This window comes from Nansenia antarctica (assembly GCF_963989245.1).
Source record: "Nansenia antarctica genome assembly, chromosome: 6".
NCBI classification, from domain to species: Eukaryota; Metazoa; Chordata; class Actinopteri; order Argentiniformes; family Microstomatidae; genus Nansenia; species Nansenia antarctica.
Window position 1 is genome coordinate 22,088,191 of NC_137676.1, and position 23,412 is coordinate 22,111,602.

At 44.8% G+C, this 23,412-nt stretch overlaps 1 protein-coding gene across 1 annotated transcript in view; it reads left to right on the forward strand.

Annotated features, from left to right (window-relative positions):
- med23 (mediator complex subunit 23) overlaps positions 1-23,412 on the forward strand; it is a 95,769-nt gene that overhangs the window by 15,833 nt on the left and 56,524 nt on the right. Inside the window, exons 11-13 of the mRNA XM_080533244.1 lie at positions 2,812-3,012; positions 10,524-10,667; positions 21,994-22,139. Of these exons, the coding sequence (XP_080389370.1) occupies positions 2,812-3,012; positions 10,524-10,667; positions 21,994-22,139 (491 nt within the window). The remainder of the gene's footprint in view (positions 1-2,811; positions 3,013-10,523; positions 10,668-21,993; positions 22,140-23,412) is intronic.

Sequence of the window (23,412 nt, forward strand, 5' to 3'; positions counted from 1 at the left end):
TACGGCTCCCCCTCTCTTCTCATGGCCAGTGATGCTGAGAGGAATGGCAGGAATGTGTTTGTGTTTACATCCTGCATGATGTCACTTCCTGGGTGGCGGAGGGGTGGGGTCCACTGTATCACAGAGATGGATGGAAAATCATTGAAATAGAAAAGAATGAATAGGTAAAAAAGGTATGTCATGTTCCAGATGACCGCCAGGGGGCAGTGTTTGCTCTCTTTCCAGACTGACTGCACTACACAAAGAGAGAGAGAGAGAGAGAGAGAGAGAGTAAAAGAGAGAGAAAACGAGAGGGGCTGTTTTACCTCAGCGGACGAGAGCTCCACCGACCGAACATTTAAACAATCTGGTGTTCCTGAGAGGGAGAGAGACGTCTGCGACCGCCACCTGTTGAGCAGAGCTTGGCTGAATGCTAACTGTTATTAGACGCCAACGCTAAAGCCACTCAGGTGGACTTTAAATGTAGCATACAGTATATCTCAAAAGTGAGTACACCCTTTAGATTTTTGCAAATATTCTGTCATATCCTTTCAGGGGATAACACTATCTTAATGAAACTTTGATATAACTTAAAGTAGTCAGTGTGCTGCTTGAATAACAGTATAGATGTATTGTCCATTGAAAATTACTCAGTACACAGCTGTTTGTCTAAACAGCTGGCAACAAAAGTGAGTACACCCCATAGTGAACATGTCTAAATTGTGCCCAAAGTGTCAATATTTTGTGTGACCACCATTGTTATCTAGCACTGCTTTAACCCTCCTGGGAATGGAATTCACCAGAGCTGCACAGGTTGCTTCTGGAATCTTCTTCCACTCCTCCATGACGACATCACGGAGCCCACGGATGTTGGACACCTTGCACTCCTCCACCTTCCTCTTGAGGATGCCCCACATGTGCTCAATTGGGTTTAGGTCTGGAGACATACTTGGCCAGTCCATCACCTTAACCTTCAGCTTCTTCAGCAAGGCCGTTGTCATCTTGGAGGTGTGTTTAGGGTCATTATCATGTTGGAAAACTGCCCTACGGCCCAGTTTCCGAAGAGAGGGGATCATGCTCTGCTGCAGGATGTCACAGTATATATTGGAATTCATGTGTCCCTCAATGAAATGCAGCTCCCCAGTGCCGGCAGCACTCATGCAGCCCCAGACCATGATGCTGCCACCACCATGATTGACTGTAGGCAAAACACATTTGTCTTGGTACTCCTCACCAGGGTGCCGCCACACACGCCGGACACCATCTGACCCAAACAGGTTTATTTTGGTCTCATCAGACCACAGGACATGGTTCCAGTAACTCATGTTCTTGGATTCATTGTCTTCAGCAAACCGTTTGCGGGCTTATGCATCGGTTTCAGAAGAGGCTTCTGTCTGGGGCGACGGCCATACAAACCGATTTGATGCAGTGTGCGGCATATGGTCTGGGCACTGACAGGCTGACATCCCACTTCTGCAACCTCTGCAGCAATGCTGGAAGCACTCGCACGTCTATTTTTGGAAACCAACCTCTGGATATGACGCTGAGCACGTGGACTCAACTTCTTTGGTCTACCCTGGCGAGGCCTGTTCCGAGTGGAACCTGTCCTGGAAAACCGCTGTATGATCTTAGCCACTGTGCTGCAACTCATTTTCAGGGTGTTGGCAATCTTCTTATAGCCAAGGCCATCTTTGTGAAGCGCAATAATCCTTTTTTTCAGCCGCTTAGAGAGTTCCTTGCCATGAGGTGCCATGTTGTCCAGCATTCAGAGAGAATTGTGCCCAAAACACCAAATGTAACAGCCCTGCTTATCATTTACACCTGAATCCTTGTAACACTAACGAGTCACATGACACCAGGGCGGGAAAACAACATAATTGGGCACAATTAGGACATGTTCACTATGGGGTGTACTCACTTTTGTTGCCAGCTGTTTAGACATTAACAGCTGTGTACTGAGTAATTTTCAAAGGACAATACATCTATACTGTTATTCAAGCAGCACACTGACTACTTTAAGTTATATCAAAGTTTCAGTAGGATAATGTTATCCCCTGAAAGGATATAACAGAATATTTGCAAAAATCTAAAGGGTGTACTCACTTTTGAGATATACTGTATGTGCTGCTAGCGTAGCTGCTAACGTTGCATCCTGAACACAGGCCAACTCTGTGAGACAGTTCAGCTTCTCTGGGATCAGGGCTTTCTACGACAGAGTGCTGTCTTCAAGCCATGCCACAGTCTCTCTCTCTCTCTCTCTCTCTCTCTCTCTCTCTCTCTCTCTCTCTCTCTCTCTCTGTGTGTGCGCCCCCTCCCTCCCGCTGTTGGTGTGTACCCACAGTTCTAACCTCTCCTTGCTGTGAGACTCTACCCTGAGAGAGAGAGAGAGAGAGAGAGACTCAGTCAATACAGCACACATTCACATCATGACATGGATGAATACAAATACACAACAACATATATACACACCAGGGGAGGCTGGTGGAGGTAGAAATCGGAGGACGGGCCAAATACTGGTTTGACCCTGATTGGTGTTCAATCATTTGGCCTGTGGGAAGCAATGATAACTCCCCATCCCTCTCTCTCTCCATCTCTCCCTCCGTCCCCACCTTCGTCCACCTCTCTTTCTCCCTCCCACCCCCCCCTCTCCCCCTCCATCTCTCCATCCCTCTCCCCCCCTCTCTCTCCCTCCCCTCCCCACCTCTCCCCCGCCATCTCTCCCTCCCTCCCTCCCCATCCCTCTCTCTCTCTCCCCCCCCCCCCTCCCCATCACCGCTACTCCCTCCATCTCCTCCCCCTCTTCCCCCTATCCCCCTCTATCCCTCCCCCCAGCACAAGCAGCGGTGTCCGGTTCTGGAGGACCAGCTGGTGGACCTGGTGGTGTACGCCATGGAGCGCTCCGAGACCGAGGAGCAGTTTGACGACGGCGGCACCAGCCAGTTGCTGTGGCAACACCTCTCCAGCCAGCTCATCTTCTTCGTCCTCTTCCAATTCGCCAGCTTCCCTCATATGGTGCTGTCTCTGCATCAGAAGGTATACACACACACACACACACACACACACATGGTGCTGTCTCTGCATCAGAAGGTATACACACACACACACACACACACACACACACACACACACGGTGCTGTCTCTGCATCAGAAGGTATACACACACACACACACACACACACACATGGTGCTGTCTCTGCATCAGAATGTGTATACACACACACACACACACACACACACACACGGTGCTGTCTCTGCATCAGAAGGTATACACACACACACACACACACGGTGCTGTCTCTGCATCAGAAGGTATATACACACACACACACACACACACGGTGCTGTCTCTGCATCAGAAGGTATACACTAGGGATGGGACAGAATAATCAATTATTTGAATAATCGTTTCCAAGGGTCAAAGGAAGCAATTTACCATGAGAGGAAGGGGGTTGTGGACTCATTTACCACTGGTACAGGGTTGTGGCATGAGGCGAAGCCGAGTAGGAAAACTCTGTACAGTGGTAAATGAGTCCACAACCCCCGCCCTCGAATGGTAAATAGCTTTTCTCCACCAGCCACCACATAATATAAAAAATAAATACACAGTTGTATCATTAAATTCATTTATTTACAATCATTAATCGTTTCAGAATACATATACTGTATCCTTCCGCCACAGAATATAGTCCCATAAACAAGATCAACGATTGCATTGTAGGTCAGCGCAGGTGTTCTTAATCAGATTGATTGGGAGGCGCATTGATACTGGAAATGTGGTCTGAACTGTGGGTTGTTGGGGTATTTACCACTGTTGCTAGCCAATCAGAATCCAGTATCCAAACATGCTGTTGTAGAATATTACTATTTAGTGTGGAACAGGGGCCTATTCCACGTCGGGTGATTAACTCTGATCCAGGTTTAAATCAGATCCGGGCGCTAATTTCAGCTTGTGTTCGGTTCCATCAATGTGGCTCAAATAATTTGCTGCTTGGTTGCTCTGCAACCAATCCTTCTGAGCAAACCTGGTAGCGAGCAGGATTACAGGCTGGTTTAGGTAATACGTGCTTCAAAAATGTCTCACAGGTGGAAACTACATCCCGAACGACAGTTCCGTCAAGTGTCTTTTAGGAAATATTAGTTCCCACTTTTTACGAGATAGATAGATAGATAGTTTGACTGTGTGATAGATAGATAATTTGATATTTTGAAAGTGTGATTTATAAATAGATAGATAGATAGTTTGATTGTGTGATAGATAACTTGATGTTTTGAAAGTGTGAGAGATAGATAAATAGATAAATAAAAAAGTGTAAAAAATAAATATATAGGTATGTCTATCAACTTGCATTGCTGTCATCACAGTGGTGTGTATGGCGCAGGGGTTAAGGCAGCCAGCGAGAGGTCCGAAGGTTGCCGGTTCTATACTTTTAGATTAGATTCAGACAACGAAATGCAGTAAAAAGTGTGTCAGAAGGGGGATTTGAACCACCGTCTTAAAATGACAATTTAATACTATGGCAGCGGTCAATACCACTATGCCATCGTGACAATATGATTATATGTAGCCTGCTGCTGATATCACCACAGTAGTAAATATTCATTTATTAAAATATGAACATATAACAATAACTGGGGCTAGTATGACCTACGCATTTAATCGGTCAGCAATTTCTTGCCAAACCATTTCCCTCGCCTTGTTAATTGCGGCAGTATTGCACTATTTTACATCTTATTTTTCGTCTTCCTCTAAGATCAATAAGTAGGACTGTTGTGCAGGCTCGTATCTTCATTTCGACAGTTCGACTCTTCTGGGCTCTTTATGTCTGCGTGCATGCGCCCATATCGAGGATTTCTAAACCGGCGTTCTGTGAACACTGATGACACAAGGCTGATCCTCGTTCGAGGAATCACTTGAGGCTTTAATTCCAATCACGAGTTGCCTGAACGCAGCTTTTATTTTAATCGCCAATATACTAATCCACGTATGTGGAATACCCCCCAGGACGAGAGTCTGACGTCATTCAACTGCGCGTGTCATTCAACTTGTGTTTACAGTTGGGCTACTTGTTTTTAGCCTAGCCTAGCCTTGTGAGGGCTACGTTGCTAGTGTAGGAATATATGTGTTTTGTTGGTCTCTTTGTAAAATTAGCTGTGTTTACGTCTCATGGCTGTATGGTAGATCGCATGCTGAAAGTGTGAAAGGAGAATGAGAGATTGGAGGCAGACATGGCTATTGAGAGGCGTCAAAATGTAATGTTGCAGAAAGGTGAAATAGTGATGGGATCTGAAGCCCAATTTCTACTTCTGCGTCAAATTTACACACGGCTACGCTGTAGCCTACGCAAGGGCTCTCCCAATTTGTACTTCTGCGTTGGTTGGTTTGCGTCGCATTGGACGGTGTACTCATAGCGGCATAAAGGTGATTTTTTTTGTTATGCTTGTTGTAAAGAAAATGTCTATAATGCATTGAAATGACATCAAACTTCTAAACTTAAACTCAGATAATACGATATCATCATTTTTCTAATCTTTATTAATAAGTAATTACAGAAAAAGTAAATGACATTTCTGTCATGGCTTCCGCATTTACGAGAGAGTTGGAATGTGACGCTACCAAGCGGACCAATCACAGTTCTTATAGATAACTTTACATTAAATATATCTTATCATCATCCGCTGTCAAACGCCACAGGCAATAATTTATTTCTAAATAAACAGGATTGTACATCTCGTAAATGAAAAGTAATTACAGAAAAAGTAAATGACATTTCTGTCATGGCTTCCGCATTTTGGCCTGCGAGAGAGTCGGAATCATGTCGGAATCATGTGCTACCAAGCGGACCAATCACAGTGCTTACGGTCTGCGTAGGCACTGCCGTGTAGTTACATTTTTGGAGAGGTGCGCGTCAACCTACGGCGTAGGCTGCGGGCCTACGCAAGCTACGGCGTAGGCTACTCCGTCGATTTTACGCAGAAGTATAAATTGGGCTTAACGCTGGCGGGCAGTGTTCCTCAGGTTTTGATGTGAGTAAAAACATTTCATTGGTCCCTGTTTTCCGAAAGTCTGAGGCTGGACAGCTTTAGTACAAAATGCGCGCATCACTCTAATGCGACCGTTGGTATTAGCGGTATTATTTTTCTGTTCTGCAATTTTGTTATGTTAGCCTAATTGAAGTATTCAGAGGGTTTAGAGAACGAATGGCATATATAGAGAAAAACTATCACCTCGCGTCTCAAAGATGCATGGTGGTGAATGTGCCAAGCCCGTTCGCAATGCTTTAGCCAAAACAGACCCGAGTAGCTATTACCACGGATGAATTAAATTCCTTTTAATCTTTATTAAATTTTTTGTGGCGTATTTGGCCGTTTGATTTCGGGTAGGCTATAGCTAGACCACTGATAAACAGTGCAATTGGAAATGGCTGGACACCAGTGGCGGCTGGCCAATAGAGGGCGCTAGGGTGCCGCCCCCACCTTCCAACGCAGCCCCACTTCGTAGTTGGTACTTGTAAAATATTTTTTACAATAAACATTGTTTATTCATAAAATGCGGCTGATATTCTGTCGGCGCCTATCAGCATTCATTAACTCTTTGACTGCCAGCCATGTTCAGAGCGGAGAGCTCCACACTGCCAGACTTTTGGGGCATTTTCGCTGAACTTTGAAGACCCACCAAATATTGACTTTTCGGACTACATAAACATTGAACATATCTACCAAAACTTTAGACTCTCTTCTTTCATCAGAAAAAGAAAGTTTGTTTCTAGCCTCTTTGAGTGTTTAGAAATCGGCCGTAGAACATAGGGTGGTTTCAGCAAAAACACCTGATTTTGACCAATAAACAGAGAAAACAAGCTTTTTCTGCAGAACTTTTTTTATTTTATTTTTTTTCTGCACTTTTTCTGTATCATCCGACTCTGAACTGTTTGAAGAGTCGCGCGATGGCCGCGATGCTCCGCAATGCTCCGCGCCGCAATGCTCCGCGCCGCGTTTGGCACATACCCTGATCCGTTTCGCCATTACTACAACCCACAGCAAGCCACTTCCTTCTCCAGGCTTTTATCGAACTACTGCCCCCATCTGGGTCCGAAATACATTACACCCAAGTCTGAAATTCACTCGCTAGGTGTAGAACATGTCAATAACGCGATCCCCGCGAAAAAAAAAAAAAATGCCAAAGACGCCAATTGGCGTCTTATAGAAGTCAACGTTACTATTCTATAAGACGCCAATTGGCGTCTTTGGCAGTCAATGAGTTAAAAATCCTCCAATACAATAAACATTTGATCTGTGTGTGTGTAAAATTCACTGTGAAAATACATAGGGGAGGAGTCGGAGCGCCGGCCGAATAGCTGTCTATGGCACTGCAAATACTTTTGGCTTACACGTGAGCTGTAGCAGTGCTCCAATTGGCTGTCTGGCAAAAAATGCGCCCCGAGCATGCACAGATTATAGGCTTACCTAGGCTGCAGCCTAGGGCCACTACCACTAGGGGTAGTACAAATAAAAAAATGCATGAGACTTGAGAGTCCTGAATATCCGGTTGTTAAGTCTGACGTCAAACGTGACGTTTTGCAATTTCCGGATCCAAACCAGAAATTCTCCGCACCAGAATACCAGTGTACTACAGCGGTAGAATGACAGTTTAATCGTTTTTTAGACTCTGATCTATTCATACAACAAGGGACACAGCACTTTCCCGTTTTCCCCATATTGTCAGGGTATTTGAGCCTCGGAAAAGCGCTATATAAATATAATTAATTATTATTATTGCGGCATTTCGAAGACAGCGCCTCAGCCAACGTTGGACCCGGAAACACGTCGCGACTTAACAACAGAGACAGACAACAGGACAGCAACAGAGAGACAGACAACAGGACAGCAACAGGGAGACAGACAACAGGACATCAACAGAGAGACAGACAACAGGACAGCAACAGTGAGACAGACAACAGGACAGCAACAGAGAGACAGACAACAGGACAGCAACAGAGAGACAGACAACAGGACAGCAACAGAGAGACAGACAACAGGACAGCAACAGAGAGACAGACAACAGGACATCAACAGAGAGACAGACAACAGGACAGCAACAGAGAGACAGACAACAGGACAGCAACAGAGAGACAGACAACAGGACATCAACAGAGAGACAGACAACAGGACAGCAACAGAGAGACAGACAACAGGACAGCAACAGAGAGACAGACAACAGGACATCAACAGAGAGACAGACAACAGGACAGCAACAGGACAGCAACAGAGAGACAGACAACAGACAGAAACAAAGAACACATTTATTATCACAATTGCATTGTGTTCCATGTCTTTCTCCATTGAATAAATAATGCCTAGTTGAATGGCTAAACAAGACAACTGTCTGGACAGTACTGCTAGAATACCGCTGCACAGATAGACAAAGGGTATAAGTCCATTCTGTTAACATTAGGTCTACTCTGCTAACAAAGACTATTCCAGTTGATTTGTCAGTTGTTGTGCATCATATTTTTGTTGTGTTTGCAGTTTGCCCTTTAATAAGTTATATATAAAAATAATTCAGTTATATATATATATTCTCATGCTAAAATCGACTGTAAATCCAGATTTTAAAGTTGATATTCTTCCCCGTGGAGCATGCCCCCATAACCTGTGCCCCACCCAAAAATGTTTATCACCAGCCGCCACTGCTGGACACCTATACATGCATACACCGCTCTAATGCGTGTACATATCGAATAATCGATTATTCGTTCATAGCTCCCACTGATTATTCAAATATGAAAATGTTTTGTTATACACATCCCTAGTATACACACACACACACACACACACACACACACACACACACACACACACACGGTGCTGTCTCTGCATCAGAAGGTATATACACCAGGGTTTCCGTTAGAAAACATTGGTGCCGGTCAAAGTGTCCGGAAAGATTTCAATGTGTCGGACAAACGGGAGAAATTCCGGTCATCATATTCAAATATAATATAGGTGTTTGTTGCGGTGATTAGCTGTTGTGTAGCTTATATATGCCATTTAATGTCTATTTCTCATCCGATACGATTAGAGGCGAACTATAATAATATAGGCTTTCATGATTCGCATGCGCTACTGTCCAGGGCTGCACGCGCGCCACACTGGGCCTAGTCACCTTTGCTACTTTGAATTACGACTGTAGGCTAAGATGTCCATTTCAATTGCATTAATGGGATTCGAGGATGTAATTGGTAATTTTAAGTATGCCTAGTTTAGCTTTTGATGGCTATTTGAACGGACTGCATCGATCGATCAATGAACGGACTCCACATTACGTTAACTGAAGTGTGTTAAATAGTTTCACGACAGTAATGTACGTTTTCTATATTCTCTTTCCAGATTTACCCTTTTTATCAATAAAACAACGTCATTTCTATAACCACGTCTCGCTGATTGGGAAGGCATTAAGTCTAGCTGCCTGTCAAATCATACTTACTCGGACTCGGGAGTATGAGAATGAGGAGGATGTATCGGGGGATACACACCCGTGGACTATTTCAATTTAGTGTAACCTTACTGGCAACCCTGTCTCTCAACGGCGCGAGTAGTTGTGAGGGAGAAATTCGTCAGTTAATTTAGTTTGATCTAGTCTAAATAAAACCACTGCAGTGACTGGAGTCAAGGTTATTGTTCTGCGTGTTTTGGATGTGCTAGAGCACAGTGAATGACCACAGAGGGCCGTGAGATGCGGCTAGTAAAGGACACTAGCCATCTCAACCCCGTTCATTGATTGAGCCTGCCGTGCCCGTTCCAGCCCTGAGTCGGGAGATTCAGAGTATAGATCAAACTATTTAGACTAGATCAAACTAAATTAACTGACAAATTTCTCCCTCACAACTACTCGCGCCGTTGATAGACAGGGTTGCCAGATGGGGCGGGTTACCGCCGAATGGGCTACTGGGTTTAGCGGTTATTTAGCGGACTAGTTAGGCTGTAAATTGTCAATCCCATCTGGCAACCCTGCCGCTGTTTGTTCATCGCGTAGGCTAGTCTACACATGAATAATAAAAGAAAAAATATAGCCTATATATTCGTCTTTTTTAATGTAGAAGGAATCAGAATATGTGACAAATTAATTTTAGCAAATTGTATTCAAATTGTGCTTAAAGGGAATTATTTTCACCGGACATTATGACCGAAGAGGTTTAAATATGTCGGACTTCAACAGATTTTATCGGACAAAGACCGGTAATTACCGGTTAACGGAAACCCAGATACACACACACACACACACACACACACACACACACACACACACACACACACACACATATGGTGCTGTCTCTGCATCAGAAGGTATACACACTATACACACAAACACACATGGTCCTGTCTCTGCATCAGAAGGTACACACACACACACACACCCACACACACACACGGTCCTCTCTCTGCATCAGGAAGTAGAGTATACACACACACACACACACACACACACACACACACACTATACACACTCATGGTGCTCTTGTGTGTGTGTGTGTGTGTGTGTGTGTGTCCAGCTGGCGGGGCGGGGCCTGATCAAGGGCAGGGACCACCTGATGTGGGTGCTGCTGCAGTTCATCTCCGGAAGCATCCAGAAGAACGCCCTGGCAGACTTCCTGCCTGTCATGAAGCTGTTCGACCTGCTGTACCCCGAGAAAGAGGTAGTGACACAGTCTGTACCCCCATAGCAACCCCTGTAACAGTCTGCACCCCCATAGCAACCCCTGTAACAGTCTGCACCCCCATAGCAACCACCATAACAACGCCTGTAACAGTCTGTACCCCCATAGCAACCCCTGTAACAGTCTGTACCTCCATAGCAACCACCATAACAACGCCTGTAACAGTCTGTACCCCCATAGCAACCCCTGTAACAGTCTGTACCTCCATAGCGACCCCTGTAACAGTCTGTACCTCCATAACAACCCTGTAACAGTCTGTACCCCCATAACTACCTGCACCCCATAATAGCCCCAATAACAGTGTGTTACAGCTGTGAGAGTGTTATTAGAGCTGTGAGAGAGTGTTATTACAGCTGAGTGTTATTATAGCTGTGAGAGTGTTATTAGAGCTGTGAGAGTGTGTTATTACAGCTGTGAGAGTGTGTTATTACAGCTGTGAGAGTGTTATTACAGATGTGAGTGTGTTATTACAGCTGTGAGTGTTATTACAGATGTGTGTGTTATTACAGCTGTGTTATTACAGCATGTAAATGGTGAAGAGGAGGGGTCCGAGTACAGTGCCTTGGGGCACGCCTTGGTTGACTGGGGCTGGGGGGGAACTTGAGCCGTTGATGGAAACAAACTGTTTCAAACCTGTTTGAAAGGTATGATTTGAACCAGGAGAGGGCTGTACCAGTAGGGCTGTCCCAAACGACTATTTTTCTAACGATTAATCTAGCGATTATTTTTTCGGTTAGTCGATTAGTCTAATGACTAATTTATCGATTAGCCTAACGATATTTTTTTTTTACTGTTCGATAAAAATAAAAATAAAAACTTATCATGTGTAGGCCCCTTAATTTCCACCTCACTGCTATGTTTAGCCAACTTGAATGCCAACATGGCCATTTAGAAGTCTGTCCATCACCACAACACATAGCTAGCTAGTAGCTACATAGCTAGCTAACGTTACTCTCGCTGCTATGTTATTATTAGCTAAATTGATGCTAACGTAGCATGCGAGCTACGAGCTAGATAACGTACAGTAGGTGCGAGCACCACAATGACAATAGGCTACCGTAGCTAGCCAGCTACATAGCTAACGTTACTAACACCAGAAGACAAGACATACAAACTGTGGTGAGCTACATTGCTTGTGTAACATTAGCTAGTAGCTATCCATTTTTCACTCATACACGGCCGGAAAAGTGAACAGAAATACAACGCTGACTTACGGTGCTATCTTGCGGCTGTCTTCACAAAGAGCTCCAGGATGCTTTCGCTTGAGGTGCTCGTTCCTTGCAGATGTACTGCTGTGATAGGCCATTTCATTTCTGCACAGTTTACAGACCACCACATTGTTTTCTTTTTTTGTAAAGTACTCCCACACTTTGGACGATCGTGGGCGAAGTCTTTTAGCTGCCTCCTCCATGTTTGCACTGGTCGCAGCCATGTTGTTTATTTACGACGCACCGACGCACATTACGCAAGTCGACGTATTGACGTAGTCGATTACGTCGACGAATCGTCCCAGCCCTATGTACCAGTGACACCTAGGTGGGTGGAGAGGCGGTTGAGGAGGATGGTATGGGAGACAGTGTCGAAGGCCGCGGAGAGGTCCAGGAGGATAAGGATACTGAAACGGCCCGAGTCAGAAGCAATGAGGAGATCATTGATGATTTTAATGAGGGCGGTTTCCGTGCTGTGGTGAGATCTGAAGCCAGATTGTAGGGGCTCATAAAGCTCATGGTTGGACATATACTCAGGGCTCGACATTAAGGCTTGTCCACTTGTCCGGGACAAGTACATTTTATGTTCGGACAAGTGGACTTCCTCCTGCAGTTGTCCGATGGACAAGTCAAAACAAAAAAATAAATCAATATGTATTGATTGTAATGCAAAACATTAATTCCTCCTTCCGATCTGAATAGTAAAAAAATATATTACAAGCAAAGCAAAGCGATGCCGCGCCTCGTTCTCGCTGAGGCTATTTCAGTCTCTCGTAGTTCGTTATTGCCGATGTTATAGAGTAGTTCATTCATAGTTCGTAAATTCACTCAGAGCGCCAGAGCGCACACTGCGTTCAACGTCATAAAGAGACCAAGTAATTTGATTGGACAAAAAACATTCCATGAGTGCTGATCAGACTTCAGAGCGAGTTTACGAACGCAGATATGGTGTAGCCTACGTTGTGGGTTGCCTATCACCTGTGCCATTCGCGTGAACGCGTATTCGCTTCTTCTCAATGCCGCTTATTTTCATGTTAATTCAAACATTTTTTGTAAATATTCCTAGATATTCATCCCTTTTGTGTCCAATCTTAATCTAAAAGGGTTAGGGTAATCACTGATTACCCCATCGTAATCATTTTAAATAATTACAAAATATTGTTTAATGAATACATTTGGAAATTAGGGATACATCATTCAATTCAATTCAATTCAAAGATACTTTATTTATCCCCGTGGGGAAATTCATTTTGCCGCGCCACTCCACTAAAAACCACACATAACAACACAACACAACATAAAGGACAGACAACAACACTGGGCCAGCCATGTACAGTATATAAAAAACAGTGAGATCATGATATAAAAGTGGATTAAAAAGATGGCTATAGTTATTATATTAAAATACTAAAAAAAAGTGATGATGATGATTAAAATAAATAATAAATACAAATTCAGGAGCCTTGACCCCGACTGCTACTTTAGTTGCCATTGAACAGTCTTAGTGCAGCCGGGATAAATGATTTTTTATATCGCTCCGTACGGGAGCGTATCGTAATGAACCGCCCTCTGCGGCGGCTGCTGGTTTGCCCAGCGAGGGCATGATGGAGGGGGTGGTTGGAGTTGTCCCTGATGGACAGCAGCTTACTCCTAGTCCTTCTCTCCACCACCGTCCCCAGAGAGTCCAGGCTCCTTCCCACCACTGAACCCGCCTTTTTTACGAGCTTGTCCAGCCGTCCGGTATCCCTCTTGGTGATGTTTCCCCCCCAGCAGACTGCAGCGTAGAAGAGAATGCTGGCCATGACAGACTGGTAAAACATGGCCAGCATCTCTCCACACACTTCAAAAGACCTAAGTCTTCTTAGGAAGTACAGCCTGCTCTGGCCCTTCTTATAAAGTGCCTCTGTGTTGGTGGACCAGTCCAGTTTGTCGTCCAGATGCACCCCCAGGTACTTGTAGGTCTTCACCACCTCGATATCCTCGCCCCGGATGTTAATGGGCAACCAAGGTGGCTTAGACCTACGGAAGTCTATAACTAGCTCCTTGGTCTTGGTTTGATTGAGGAGCAGACCATTCCTCTCGCTCCAGACGCTGAAGGCTCCTATCAGATCCCTGTACTCCCCCTCCCGTCCATCCCTCACGCACGCCACTATGGCTGTATCGTCAGAGTACTTCTGTACGTGGCAGGACTCAGAGTTGTATTTGAAGTCTGATGTGTACAGGGTGAACAGGAAGGGAGCCAGCACAGTTCCCTGCGGAGCCCCGGTGTTGCTCACTACTGTGTCCGAGACACAGTTCCCCAGCCTGACTGACTGTGGCCGTCCAGTGAGGTAGTCCATGATCCAGGATGTAGTGGAGGGATCAACCCCCATACCTGAAAGCTTCTCTCGGAGTAGAATTCATTATCAAATCAATAGTAGTCAAATATGTTATTTGCATACACACACTCACTGGCCACTTCATTATGCACACCTTGGGGTTGGACCCCCTCTTTTGCCTTCAGAACTTAATTCTTAATGGCATAGATTCATCGTGGCATAGATTCAACAAGGTGCTGGAAACATTCCTCAGAGATTTTGATCCATATTGACACTATAATATCACGCAACAGCCCGTCTGGCACCAACAACCATGCCAGGTTCAAAGTCACTTAAATCACCTTTATTTCCCATTCTGATGCTTGGTTTGAACTTCAGCAGATCGTCTTGACCATGGCTACGTTCACACTGCAGGTCTTGATGCTCAATTCCGATTTTTTACACAGATCCAATTTTTTTGTTTGGCAGTTCACATTACTTTTAAAATGTGACCTATATTTCACCTAGGCCTACATTAACTCCCGTGTGAACATTCCACGGCCCTGAACAGACCCGCATGTGCAGAAGGACAGCGCACTGTTTACAATAATAATAATACATTAGACTTATATAGCGCTTTTCTAGACACTCAAAGACGCTTTACAAACTGAAAAGATTGAGTAGTAAAATAAAAAGAAACAACAAAATAAATAAAATAAAGTATTGGGGTCTAATTAATTTGTAGATTACTGAATCTAAATCTAAGTCTCTTTGTAGGATACAGGTCTACTCTGTATACTGCAAGTATATTGTCACGACCCAACAGCAATGTGCGTACATTGATAGTCAATGGGCTCGTTCCCACACAGGGCCGAGGCCGGACACAGGTAGATTAGCTCAGGGTTAGCTGACAGCACTCAGGTAGATGTAAAGGGGAAATGGCTTACCTGGCTCCGATGTATCATGGCGTGGTCCGCGGGGATACTGAACAGCCCGCACGTTCGTTCAGTGGGGGGGTTCCTTCCCATTCAGTATTGACATATAACAGAACAAACAAAACCGGACACGACACAACACGACCTCGGGGGTAATCCAACGTTCCACACGGTAATAGTCTTGATAATAATTGTCCAAGGGGTTCTCTTCTAGATACGGCGTCTCAATCAGTATTTCTCTTCTCAGTTAACTCCACTCTCTCCTCTCTCGACTTTCTCGACTCTCCAGGTAAGCAAATGAGCACCTGTCAATATACCTTTCGAGAGACCCGCCAACAGGCAAGCCACTCCCCCATGTACCCTGGGTAGCCAATCAACACCCCCTGAGCTTACCATGACAACTAGGAACTGTTGGATTGTGACAATATCTAGATTTATGATATATAATATAATATGATAACATGATAACATATATAGAATAACATGATAACGTTACAACCGTATTCATTTTCAAGTTTTTGTGCAGCGCCGTCTAGAGTGCACGGTTGCCAGATGGGGCGGGTTACCGCCGAATGGGCTACTGGATTTATCGGTTATAGACTGGTTAGGCTGTAAATTGTCAATCCCATCTGGCAACCCTGCTAGAGTGACGTAAAAGTTGCATTAAACGCGACTTGACAATTCAGACGGCGGGCGCGTTGCTAAATATCTGTATATGTATCCGATGTAATACCACCTCTGAACGCGACCCAGGTCGGATTTTAAAAAGTCCGATTTCCTATGACTTGCGCTGTTCCCACGGTCATGCATAAATCAGACCTGAGTCGCACAAAAACGGATTTGGGTCACATTTCACTGCAGTGTGAACGTAGCCCATGTCTACATGCCTAAATGCTGCCACATGATTGGCTGATTAGATTTTGCGTTAACAAGCAGTTGAAAAGGTGTACCTAATGAAGTGGCCGGTGAGAGTATAATATATTATTATTAATATTATTGCTAATGCTTTTTCAAAATCTTTGGATTTGGACAAGTAACTTGAGCTCTCGGACAAGTAAAAGATAAGTTCACTTGTCCGAAGCACAAGTAAGCCTACCTGAAAAAGCTTAAGGTCAAGCCCTGTATACTGATGGAATTGGCCGGCGGCTGCTCTTTCCAGGGTTTTACTCAGGAAGGGAAGGTTGGAGATCGGCCGGTGGTGTTACAGCTGTGTGTGTTACAGCTGTGTGTGTTACAGCTGTGAGTATTATTCCAGCTGTGAGTGTTATTCCAGCTGTGAGAAAGTGTTATTACACCTGTGAGAGTGTGTTATTACAGCTGTGAGTGGGTGTTATTACAGCTGTGTGAGTGTTATTACAGCTTTGAGAGAGTGTTATTACAGCTGTGAGTGTGTTATTGCAGCTGTGAGAGGGTGTTATTACAGCTGTGAGTGTGTTATTACAGCTGTGAGTGTGTTATTACAGCTGTGAGAGAGTGTTATTACAGCTGTGAAAGTGTTATTACAGCTGTGAGTGTGTTATTACAGCTGTGAGTGTGTTATTACAGCTGTGAGAGTGTGTTATTACAGCTGTGAAAGTGTTATTACAGCTGTGAGAGAGTGTTATTACAGCTGTGAGAGTGTGTTATTACAGCTGTGAGAGAGTGTTATTACAGCTGTGAGAGAGTGTTATTACAGCTGTGAGAGTGTGTTATTACAGCTGTGAGTGTGTGTTATTACAGCTGTGAGTGTGTGTTATTACAGCTGTGAGAGTGTTATTACAGCTTTGAGAGAGTGTTATTACAGCTGTGAGTGTGTGTTATTACAGCTGTGAGAGTGTGTTATTACTAGGGATGCACGATATTATCGGCGCCGATATTTATCGGCCCGATATTGGGAAATTAATGTTATTCAATATTTATCGGTTTTATTACATTTTAGCCGATATAGAGCCGATAATATGAAGCCGGAAATATTTCCGGTTCCAGTTGTCGCGCTCATGATGCTGCTGTAATAAGCCTATTTGTTATTACAGCTGTGAGAGTGTTATTACAGCTGTGAGAGTGTGTTATTACAGCTGTGAGAGAGTGTTATTACAGCTGTGAGAGTGTTATTACAGCTGTGAGAGTGTGTTATTACAGCTGTGAGAGAGTGTTATTACAGCTGTGAGAGAGTGTTATTACAGCTGTGAGAGAGTGTTATTACAGCTGTGAGAGAGTGTTATTACAGCTGTGAGAGAGTGTTATTACAGCTGTGAGAAAGTGTTATTACAGCTGTGAGAGTGTGTTATTACAGCTGTGAGAGTGTGTTATTACAGCTGTGAGAGTGTGTTATTACAGCTGTGAGAGTGTGTTATTACAGCTGTGAGAGAGTGTTATTACAGCTGTGAGAGTGTGTTATTACAGCTGTGAGAGTGTGTTATTACAGCTGTGAGTGTGTTATTACAGCTGTGAGTGTGTGTTATTACAGCTGTGAGAGTGTGTTATTACAGCTGTGAGAGTGTGTTATTACAGCTGTGAGTGTGTTATTACAGCTGTGAGAGAGTGTTATTACAGCTGTGAGAGTGTTATTACAGCTGTGAGAGTGTGTTATTACAGCTGTGAGAGTGTGTTATTACAGCTGTGAGAGTGTGTTATTACACCTGTGAGAGTGTACAGAGTCTACAGCTGCAGCAGAACATGCGGAACGTGCATACAGCACTGAATATAGGTTACCGTATAATACTGTATACATGTGACTGACAGATACGCCCAAGACACTGACACACACACACACACACACACACACACATGGAACCGGGAACGTGCATACAGCACTGAACAACATCCGTAGAATATAAACTTGTGACTGACAGTCACATACATACACACACACACACACACACACACACACTGAAAGATCATCAGCTCATCAATACGAAGTAGTACGTTAATCATTAACTGTTTACACAAGTAAAATCACAGTGTGACAGTCAGATGGAGCATTCGGTAAACAACCAACAGCAAGGTAATGCTATCAGCTGAGTTAAAGACAACCAACTCTTACCTTTGATGACACCGACATGAGCCCTGTTTTCCAGTACCTCCGCCGTTCTGTTCTTGACGATTTTAGAGACAATAGATTATTGTGTCGTTTATGACGTTTACCAACGTTTATGCTATGAATAGTTTGAGCGTTAGGTGCTAGGTTGCTCGCTTAGCCCATTAGCGGGAACATTCTTTGTTTCACAAAATAGCCTGATTTAGTTGACCATAAACATCAGAGACTACATTACGAATGTTCATTTAAAATACTGGTATACTGAGCACTGGTATAAGAACATGAACCAGAGAACAGCAGTAAATGCAATAACCCACAGTAGTCGCTGATGATGTTGTATTTTCAATTAGCATACGGGATTAATGGGACCGGCGACGGGCGAAGAGAGAGGGAGAGGAGAGGGATTTCCTGAAATCATCCAAATGTCCCGCTAAATTCCCGACCAATCACAAAACTGTTTTGCTAGCGCATCGCCTCGTGCGTGTTGAGAGCGATTCAGTCTCGATTGCAGTGCGAACACAAACCGAGAAGAGGTTAATTGCAACATTGTAACATATTGTAACTTATTACTCCCTAAATCGGAACGAAATGTAGGTCTGAAAGCGGCCTAAATCTAGCTCCAGTCTGCTTATTTCCTGTTCTCCGGTCATAATACCTCACTGCCTTTCTCGTTGCGCAGCCTGAGGAGAAAACGTCGAGTGGACTGAATAAATTAGTGGCGGAGAAAATGTATTTGTGGTGGCCCGCCACAAATCAATGCATATAGAGGAAACACTCTATCTGTCTGTCTGTGGACCCTGCTACTTAGTGTCTGTCTGTCTTTGGACCCTGCTACTTAGTGTCTGTCTGACTGTGGACCCTGCTACGGATTGTCTGTCTGTCTGTGGACCCTGCTACTTAGTGTCTGTCTGTCTGTCTGTCTGTCTGTCTGTCTGTCTGTCTGTGGACCCTGCTACTTAGTGTCTGTCTGTCTGTCTGTCTGTGGACCCTGCTACTTAGTGTCTGTCTGTCTGTCTGTCTGTGGACTCTGCTACTTAGTGTCTGTCTGTCGGTCTGTGGACCCTGCTACTTAGTGTCTGTCTGTCTATGGACACTGCTACGGATTGTCTGTCTGTCTGTCTGTCTGTCTGTCTGTGGACCCTGCTACTTAGTGTCTGTCTGTCTGTCTGTGGACCCTGCTACGGATTGTCTGTCTGTCTGTGGACCCTGCTACTTAGTGTCTGTCTGTCTGTGGACCCTGCTACTTAGTGTCTGTCTGTCTGTCTGTGGACCCTGCTACTTAGTGTCTGTCTGTCTGTGGACCCTGCTACGGATTGTCTGTCTGTCTGTCTATGGACACTGCTACGGATTGTCTGTCTGTCTGTCTGTGGACCCTGCTACTTAGTGTCTGTCTGTCTGTCTGTGGACCCTGCTACGGATTGTCTGTCTGTCTGTGGACCCTGCTACTTAGTGTCTGTCTGTCTGTGGACCCTGCTACTTAGTGTCTGTCTGTCTGTCTGTCTGTCTGTCTGTGGACCCTGCTACTTAGTGTCTGTCTGTCTGTGGACCCTGCTACGGATTGTCTGTCTGTCTGTGGACCCTGCTACGGATTGTCTGTCTGTCTGTCTGTCTGTCTGTCTGTGGACCCTGCTACTTAGTGTCTGTCTGTCTGTCTGTCTGTGGACCCTGCTACTCAGTGTCTGTCTGTGGACCCTGCTACTTAGTGTCTGTCTGTCTGTCTGTCTGTGGACCCTGCTACTGAGTGTCTGTCTGTCTGTGGACCCTGCTACGGATTGTCTGTCTGTCTGTGGACCCTGCTACTGAGTGTCTGTCTGTCTGTCTGTCTGTGGACCCTGCTACTGAGTGTCTGTCTGGAGCTCTCTGAGGAGCCCAGATTGTGACATCTGCAGCTTGGAGCCAGCTGCATCTCCAAATCCCCCAATTATCTCCCAGTCAAATCCTCCACGAGCTGCATGATAATAGGCTATCTGGGAGCTAGCATCCGTGATCTGGCTTCCGAGCAACAATAATGAGCTAAATCACTTTAATTTGTTTTGAATTTTCTTTTCCCCCTCTTATGCCTAAACCATTTAGCTGGGTTTGGGGTAGTTATCCTCGATCCTCTCTGTCAGTATTCTCCCCAAAGGATGGAAGAGCGTTTCTGCGCCGCACTGTTAATTTGGCGGCACCACTATGTTTGAATTTTCTTTATTAGGATTAAACCCCTTGAGATGCACCATCTCGTTTTCGAGGGGGTCCTAACATAAATGACAAACATTACATTACAACAGAAGCAGACAGGTAACAGTACAGTTTACAATACAACACACAGACAATAGACAACAAACAACAAAAAACACGAAAACACACACAAATAAAAATAATGAAAAACATTTCAACCACAAAACAGCTAGTAAACAGAGGGAGATTGGATCTAGAATACAAAGAATGAATACACATTATGTGATATAAGAAATTTCATAAAGGAATCAAGTAACGTAAGTAACAGCTTCAATGAAAACAAGAACATTGCAGCTCAAAGTGGGAGGATAGGGCGTTTTTAAACCTACCTAAAGATGAAATTGATCTAATGTCTGGAGGCAGGTTATTCCAGTCTACTGGGCCTTTGAACATAAAAGCTCTTTTCCCTACTGTTTTCTTTGCATGGGGGACAGAAAAGTAAAGCTGCGAGGAGTGCCTAAATTGATAATTTGAAATAAAAGGAACAAGATACTGTTTTAAATAATAAGGATAGTTTAAATAAATAAATTTAAATAGAATTTGAAGCCAGTGAATGTGTCGTCTAATATTTATGGATGGTAATTTGAGTGCTTGATACATTGTACAGTGGTGAGTATGAAAGGTATAATATGTAAACATTACAAGGCACATGTAGCAGATTCTAGGCACAGAGTGAGGTTGGCACAGAGGAATGGTTGAAATGAGAGCCGTTTTTATTTGTTCACAACTGCACAGCACCCTGCTCGGTGTGCTGGAGGTATTCTTTTAGAAATAATAATTAAAGAAGATCATAATCTGCATGGATCGTTTTTTCGCCCGTCTCGGGTCTCTTTCCTTTTCGGGAATGTCACTCCGCCATGTTTCCGGGTTCACTCTCTCTCTCTCTCTCTCTCTAGTCGGACTTCTCCGCCCAGTGTCACTGCCCCAGGGGAACAAACACACACAGGTTAAAAAGACCATCTGGATGATGAGTCTGATTGACACAGGTGTCCGCAATCAGACTCATCGTCCACAGTCCACCACAGTCTGGCTCCACCTGCAGGCCAGAACGCGCCATGTTCCCCACAGCACATTAAATGATAGATTGAGTAACGATAGCGAACGAACCAGCGACATCGTTAAAAAACGAGAAGCGAGAGTGAAAGCTTATGGTTGTCGCGTTGTGTTTTTGCACATTTTGACATAATGATTTAACCCGAGTCGGGTTTTGAAGACACAACCCACTGCCACGCTGGTCAAACATCCCCTGGAGATTGTGGTGCCATACAGAGCCAAAATTATGCACATTTTGTCACTGTCCAAATATTTATGGACCTAACTGTATGAATGATGATGTTATCTTGTGGTGTATCTGATTGGTTGATTGATGTGGTTGATGAGGTATTGATGTTATCTTGTGTTGTATCTGATAGATAGATAGATAGATTGATTGATTGATTGGTTGAGGTGGATGATGAGGTATTGATGTTATCTTGTCTTGTATCTGATAGATAGATAGATTGATTGATTGGTTGAGGTGGATGATGAGGTATTGATGTTATCTTGTGGTCTATCTGCTTGCTTGATTGATTGATTGATTGATTGATTGATTGAATGATGACGTATTGATTGATCTTGTGGTCTGTACAGTGCATCCCGGTGCCTGACATCAACAAGCCCCAGTCCACCCACGCCTTCGCCATGACCTGCATCTGGATCCACCTGAACCGCAAGGCCCAGAACGACAACTCCAAGCTGCAGATCCCCATCCCCCACTCCCTCAAACAGCACCACGAGTAAGATACCCTCTACTCCTCCCTCCCCCCATCCCCCACTCCCTCAAACAGCACCACAAGTAAGATCCTCCTCCCTCCATCCCTCCCTCCCTCCATCCATCCCCCATTCCCTCAAACAGCACCACGAGTAAGAAACCCTCTACTCATCCCTCCATCCCTCCATCCCTCCCCCCATCCCCCACTCCCTCAAACAGCACCACGAGTAAGAAACCCTCTACTCATCCCTCCATCCCTCCATCCCTCCCCCCATCCCCCACTCCCTCAAACAGCACCACGAGTAAGAAACCCTCTACTCCTCCCTCCATCCCTCCATCCCATCATCCCTCCATCCCCCACTCCCTCAAACAGCACCACGAGTAAGAAACCCTCTACTCCTCCCTCCATCCCTCCATCCCATCATCCCTCCATCCCCCAATCCCTCAAACAGCACCATGAGTAAGATACCCTCTACTCCTCCCTCTCTCCCTCTATCCCTCCCCCCATCCCCCACTCCCTCAAACAGCACCACGAGTAAGAAACCCTCTACTCCTCCCTCCATCCCTCCATCCCATCATCCCTCCATCCCCTACTCCCTCAAACAGCACCACGAGTAAGATACCCTCTACTCCTCCCTCTCTCCCTCTATCCCTCCCCCCATCCCCCACTCCCTCAAACAGCACCACGAGTAAGAAACCCTCTACTCCAGCGGTTCCCAACCTGTGGGCCGCGGCCCACTGGTGGTCCGCGAGAGTACTGCAAGTGGGCCGCCAAATCATGGGCAAAAAAAATGTTTTATTGACGTTTTTTTGTTACAAAAACGTTTTAATTTTAAAAAGATAAAAAATCTTGGATTGAACAGCCTTGATCGTATTGTGTGTGGTGTGCGCCGATATTTCCATCCGAAAAGAAGAAGTCAGCTCGCTTCTTGATTGGCTGCATTCCATCCCGGACTCGCGAACAGGGTTGCCAGATGGGATCGACATTTTCCACCCTAACCACAGTCTAATTCCACCAAAAAAACCCGAGCCCATCTGGCAACCCGAGTCGGGAGTTGCCCACACACATAAGGATGTTTGGTCGTAAATATTGAACACATACAACATTTACGTTCTTGGTATTTGATCACCTGCTATATAAAACATCGCCGCTCGGCTTTAATGGTTTAACCGCAATTTTTTTTTTTTTTTTTGCCACGCTCCCTCTAGTTTTTGGTCAAATTACGTCATTGTTTTGAGCGCTCGTGCGCGTTTCATGCTTCGGCGCGCTGCTGAGTGGGCCGCGAATACTGGACATA